This window comes from Carya illinoinensis, chromosome 14, assembly GCF_018687715.1.
Source record: "Carya illinoinensis cultivar Pawnee chromosome 14, C.illinoinensisPawnee_v1, whole genome shotgun sequence".
NCBI classification, from domain to species: domain Eukaryota; kingdom Viridiplantae; phylum Streptophyta; class Magnoliopsida; order Fagales; family Juglandaceae; genus Carya; species Carya illinoinensis.
This window is the reverse complement of record NC_056765.1, coordinates 31791642-31798449: the sequence shown is the minus strand read 5'-3', so window position 1 is coordinate 31798449 and position 6808 is coordinate 31791642. Positions and strand designations below refer to the sequence as shown.

Below are 6808 nucleotides of genomic sequence, written 5' to 3'. Positions count from 1 at the left end.
ATATGACTCAATATTTAAACTCGTTTAATGTAATTTGGCTGAACTAACAAACATAAACTATTTGACCTTATTAACATAATTTCATATAAAAGTTAAAATCAATATTTATTAACAACCACAATATCTTAAAAAAATACGGCCACCTACTAACAAAAAATATATCTATTTTGCAAATTTAACATATAATAAAAATAATATTACAAACTTTACACTAATAAATATGAGTATAAGTCTAAAATTACAATCTCAAGAATAAAACATAACCATACTAAAAAATACCAATACTATTACAACTCAACAATAAGAAAATTGTAATTTTGAAATAGTCAACTCATTTTGATCTAGATCCATTAACATCAAATCTAAACTTGTTAATTTTATATCGTGTTCATCATGTTAGATTCACAGGTCGTGTCACATATTGTCACTTATAGTATCTCAAGACCACTAATACAGAACATGCATGATAACAATGGAAGCACAACACTTCAAAGAAAGAAAAATGTATATTTATTTCCGATTGGGCATGTCCTTATCAGATATCGAAGCACCATTTCAAGCAAGATAGGGGACTTTTGAAAAACAGTCGAAGCACGATTTCAATCAAGATAGGAGACTTGAAAATTGTTAATGGCCATTGGACGACGGTCATGGTTGGTTGAACAGTTTCAGGCAGTATACGTCCGTTACTAAACGTATTGATGATATAAATCGTCGGATCGTATAGGCAAATAACGGTCATTCAATATTGACACTTAGATTGGTCTTATTTCTCGTTGCATCGGGCGAGCTTATTGCACGGAATGAGTTAGTGACACGATTCGTTGGTCGCCCGATGTTAATGTGCGGGCAAGCCAATTGCTCACCATGCATGTCTGCTGCCCGTATGCAAGATATATTGCTCGCCCGTATGTTGTTTTGAGTGCTCACCAGAAACTTTGCCCACGCGGTTGAGGCGAGCTAATTCATTGCACAAGAGCCAGATATTTTTCTTGCAATTTCACCTACTCTGCGTTCTTTTCTTTTCTTTTTTTCCTTTTTTTAAATATATATATATTTAACGTGGAAGTTTTCCAAAGGAAGATTAAACAATATTAAAATCGCATATTTCAATTAAATAAACTCACTGAATATTAGAGAGTCGCAGAAATAATTCCAAGTTCCAGAGTCTGTTTCAAACGAGCCCCTAAGATACGTATCTGAATAAATATTTTATGGTAGTGATTGTGGACGGGAAATCTTTAACACAATTTATTCTTAAAAAAATTGCACAATGAGCTAATCCTACAAGGGTGAAAGCTGAGGGAGGTTAGACCACATAGATAATAATATATATAAAAAAGTTTTTGGAGATCATTTCATTACTTATTTTCAAGGTCGTCGCAAATATATAAAAGTAGGCTAGCTGGCCTTTCGTCTCTCAAGAATATGCTAACTACTACATAAATAAATCATGTATAGAGGGCAGCTAATGTAGTTTATTATTTATTGAAAATGACAGGTCGAACTACCCGAAGGTGGTACAAAATTAGATTTGGATCGATAAGGAAAAGTTGTGCGATAACTACTTACAAAGAAACTTTGAGAAAAAACCAATGTTTTAGTGACATTTGAAGCATCAAAAGTATTAAACTCCCATTGCTTGAAATATCCACCGTTTATGAGATTTGGTAAGCAAGGAAAGTTGAGTCTCCGTTGCATGTGTAGGATTGTTTGAGATTTTGAAACGAGTCGATCCAGTTGCTTATCAAGTTGTATTACCTCCTGACCAAAAAGTCGATCGTTTGAGATTTGACTTTTTTGGATGACCCGGAAACCTCCAATTAATTACAGTTCAGAATCAAAGAACCATGCACACACTTGTCCAAATTCATGTAAACAAGCAAAGCATTAAAGGGAATGGAAACCGTGGGAATCATAGTATATAACATCAACAATAACTCAAAATATTCAAATTTTGAATTATGGTATGGAATTAAAGAACTCCATATTTTCACAAGTTCCTGTAAACAAGCCAAGCACCACACTCACATCAAACCATGGAATTGCATGGAAGTCCACCTTTCTCATCCTAAATGTTCATATCAATGGTGCTGTTACTAATATATGGACATTTATATGGAACTGGGGGTGCCAGATTGCCCTTAATTTTATGCAGAGCCATCAAAGAACCAAAGTTGAGTGACTAATAATATCAGTCCATTGAGGTCATTGTTTTCAACTTAAACTAAGACAAAAAATGTAGACCATTTATATGACAGATATGCATTGCAGTTTTACTATCGTGACTCTCTCCCTCGTTACAGCTTTGACTCCCTCCCTTGTAATCTCTGCATATTGTGTAATTTATTAAATAAATACAATACCCTTGTAACGGCTAGACTGGTTTCCACATATTATATAATACCTTTGGATTGAGTATAAAAAAAGTAGGGAATGAGATCTCATATTAATCAACTCGGAGGGAGTACTTCATGGCCTTTTCATATGACTCCAGAGAGTTCAGATTGTAACCTTAACTGGTCTTTTTAAAGTAAAAATTCAAATGTGGCTTAGTTTTTTTTTTTTTTTCCCTTCATTCATTACAAGTTAGAAGAAAATGCATGTTTTCATGTTTGTGAGCTCCGATTTTTGGTTTGGAATATGGACAGAGAAATCATTAACCAACCAAGATGAATCATCATACTCCACGTACATGCAATATATTGTTAAGAGTATCTCCCAGTGAAGAGTAGCCTAATTATATGGAAAAAAAACATGCAACATATCAACTCAAAATCGTTTGGAGATCACGATGATCAACTACCAGGATCTTGAGTATCATCCTAGTATGGCAAGTTATGTTTTTCCTTTTCAATGTATAATCTATTACGTGTATTGTTTCCTTGAATAGTATTATATTGCAAATCCTGAGATTGTATCTTCCAATTCCTTGTACTCTGTACAGCTCTATATTATGAAATACAATTCATGGTTTTGAACAAGTTGATCACCATTCTGTTATAATCTTGATCATGGTATCAAAGCACTGCTAGGCCAACGCCTCTGTCCACACCTTTGCCATGATAAAATGGCATCTCATTCTTCAACTGTTTTTCCTTCCTTCACACGGTTTTCTGGTGCGAAGTTAGATGGTGGCAACTACCTCCAGTGGCTGTCTCAGATGGTTTCTATTCTGAGAAGTCATGACATGATGGGCATTTTGGATGGTTCTGAGAACCTGCATGCCCTCATCCCTTTCTTGCTAATGATCGAGGCAAATAGATCCCAAACCCAGCACATTCTGCTTGGGTGAAAAAGGACCAACATGTTCTTGGTTGGATCAACATGACTTTGTCCGAGTCTGTTGTGTCCATTGTTTTCAAACTAAATACATCTCAAGAAGTGTGGACTACACTTTTCCGTCGGTTTGCCTCACAATCTGTATCCTGAGTGTCTCATTTAAAGAGACAACTTCAATGTCACTCTTAAGGCAGTAAATCTTGCTCTGAATATCTACAAGGAGCCAAGTCTCTTGCAGACCAGCTTGCAGCAATAGGGAAGCCCATTGATGATAAAGATCTCATTTCTTTTATCCATAGTGGCCTCAATCCCTAATCCCATTCCTTTGTGAACTCATTCTCATTGGCTACTCGAGACATCCTCTATCTTTTGCTGATTTGTAAGAGGAACTACTCAACCATGAGATTTTTTTGCAGCAACAATAGGCTGCAGTACCAGATCCCTCCAACTTTGCATTATTTGTGCAAAAGCAAGGCTTCTCTTCATCAAATAGGTACCCTCCTCGTGGCAACTCTCCAAATTTTCCCAAAAAGGGACAAAAATCACAGAAACCCTTTCGGTTCCACCAAGAAATGTGAATTCCAAATCTTCTGGTGGCCATCATCACTTACAGCAGCATCTCCCAAACATCAGTGACGCCACCAAGGCTCCATGTAAGATATGTGGCAGATCAAATAATGAAGTTTTGGATTGTTTTCACCATATGGTTTATTCCTATCAAGGGCGCCATCGTCCTCCACAACTAGCTTCAATGGTAGCACAATCCAACCAAGAGTTTGATAGTCAGCCATGGTATGTGATAGTGGTGCCAATGCACACATCACAAATCAACTTAATTGAAGATCTCGCCATTCAAGAGCCATCCCAAGGTCATGAAACAGTTGTTGTTGGTGATGGAGCTGACCTCAACATTCAAAACACTAGTTACTCTACTCTCTACTCTCCTCATTCCAAAGTTCAACTTAAAAAATGTTTTGCATTGTCCAAAGGCTTCAGCCAACCTTTTGCCTATACAAAGGTTTTGTGCAGATAAAAATTATTACTTTATACTAATTACCTCTTCTTCTTTTCTTGTGAAGGACAATCGGATCAAGGCAACACTGCAATTCATTTGATTATATAGTGATTGCAAATTAGTAGCTACTTGATTTATTTATTTATTTATTTTGTTTCTAATTTTTCTGACAACCAAATATTTAGTGTTGCAGAGAATAAAGAAGATGAAGTACTCAAATTTTAGATAGATAAATACTTTAGTCACAAATTGACTATATAAAAGTAATCCCATAAACTGATATGGCATCATGTGGTTCGTCAGATTGTAAAGTTATTTTTATTATAAAGTAAATCTAACAGATTAGATGAAATCATGTTAGTTTATAAAATTATTTTTGCATAATCTATTTGTCACTATAACAATTATCTCTTTTAGATATACACAAATTTAACTAAGAATGCAAAAACTTTGCCTTGTAAAGCAAGAGATTATTATGCCCTTCTATCATTTCTTGCTTAAAATTAGAGAGCGGGCTACTCAGCCGCCTGAGTAGCACCTCTCCATTTAATCGCTAATTACTTTTATTTTTCATATTTTTTAATATATTTAATATTTTTTAAAAATAAAAAATACATCAATATACTTAAAATTACTTTCTTAATCACTAAATAAAAAAATAAAAATAAAATTTATCAAGCAGTACTCTTGAGCGGTCAAAGTTAGCGGGCATAGTAGTTTTTTTTTTTTCCCCTAAAACTAGCGATAGGAATTTTTTTTTTTTTTTTTGAAAGGAGATACTTCATTTCCTTAAAAAGACATTACAGACATTTCACTTCTTACTATCTGCTGAATACAAACTGGCGTAAATTCAAGTTCTAACAAATCATTCGAAAGAGTAAGAGCATTTCTGGCCAAAGTATGGGCTGCCTTGTTGCCTTCCCTCCTCGTGTGAGTTGCTGCCCATTTACCAAAAGAGTTCAGCTCCCTCTTGGCATCTTCCACTACCAATCCACCGTAGCTACAATCAAGGACACTGCCACTAAGAAGCCTGATGACTTGTACTGCATCTCCCTCGACCACCAGCCTAGAGACACCAACATCCTTACAAAAGACCACACCCATCATTAAGGCATAAGCTTCCCCACTAAAAGGATCCAAATTCAGCTCCCTTCTGGCCTGAATAGTGCCGATGCTTCTTCCCATGTGGTCTCTCAAAATAGCACCAACCCCCACTAGTCCCTGAGCAGTGTTGATGGCTACATCCCAGTTCAACTTGTAGTAGCCTGCAGGAGGTTGAATCCAGACACTAGCTGACCCCTCTCCATGACTGGCTGGACTGGAGCTTTGATGGTCTCGACTAGACTTGTAAGCCTCTATTTCATCCAGGGCTTTGCTTAGGACCTGGTTTGGGTGCATGAAACCCTTCCCATGAATAAAACCATTTCTTCTGGTCCATAGAGAACGACATATTACTGCCACTTCCATGAGCTCCTCCCCTGGTAGCTGCTGACTAAGAATGCCCCATGTTTCCTTAAATGAAACACAGTTTAGGTTCAGCTTTTGGATCTTTTTCCTGCACTGACTCCACACATCCCTCGCAGCCTCACAGCTCCAAAGGGCATGCTCAGTTGTCTCACACTCCAGCTTGCATACTGGACAGTAGCTTTCTGTGACAATGTGTCTTCTCTTCAAGTTTGCCATAGTAGGTAAGGCCTCATTACATGCTTTCCACATGAACATTCTGACTGCTGGGGTAGTTGGTAGCTTCCACAAGGTTTTCCAAACACTAGAGAGAGGATCAATGCTTGAGGACCCCCCTATTAGTCTGTATTCCATCTCTCTCTGAAGGTGATAGGCACTGCTGACTGAGAATTTGCTGTTTTTAGTACCATTCCACACTAATTGATCATCTCTTCCTCCTATGCTAATTGGAATGGTCTTGATGGCATCCACCTCATTTGTAGAGAACAAGCTGTTGATGACTGGTTCTTTCCACTGCTTCAAATCCGGGTCAATAAGGTCAGCTACTAATGAAAAGGGTGTTTCCTCAGGCTTGATGGATTGTATCTTGTATGTATGAGGTTGTGGGACCCATTTGTCTTTCCATATGTTTACCCGTGTCCCATTACCAAGGTGGTACCTTGGCTAGTGTGAATGATACATTCATTTCACTGATACCAAAGGTCAAGAACCCAAAGAGAGTCACGGATTTCAGACCAATCAGCCTGTGTAATGTCAGCTACAAAATAGTTGCCAAGGTGCTAGCAAACAGAATTAAGGTTGTTCTTCCTGAGATAATATCAATGAACCAGAGTGCATTTGTTCCCGGTAGACTCATCACTGATAATGTTCTGGTAGCATACGAGACACTCCATTCTATGCAAACAAGAATGAGAGGTAGAGCTGGTTATATGGCACTCAAGCTAGACATGAGTAAAGCCTATGATCGAGTAGAGTGGGACTTCCTTAAAGCTGTTATGGAAAGGATGGGATTTGATCAAAGATTGGTTGGTTTAGTCATGGCCTGCA

General features: G+C 37.3%; 1 protein-coding gene across 1 annotated transcript; it reads right to left on the bottom strand.

Annotated features, from left to right (window-relative positions):
• Positions 1-5086: 5086 nt before the first annotated feature.
• On the bottom strand, positions 5087-5980 carry LOC122293845. The gene has a single exon (XM_043102293.1). It carries the CDS (start codon positions 5978-5980, stop codon positions 5087-5089), a length of 894 nt encoding a protein of 297 aa, XP_042958227.1.
• Positions 5981-6808: the final 828 nt, after the last annotated feature.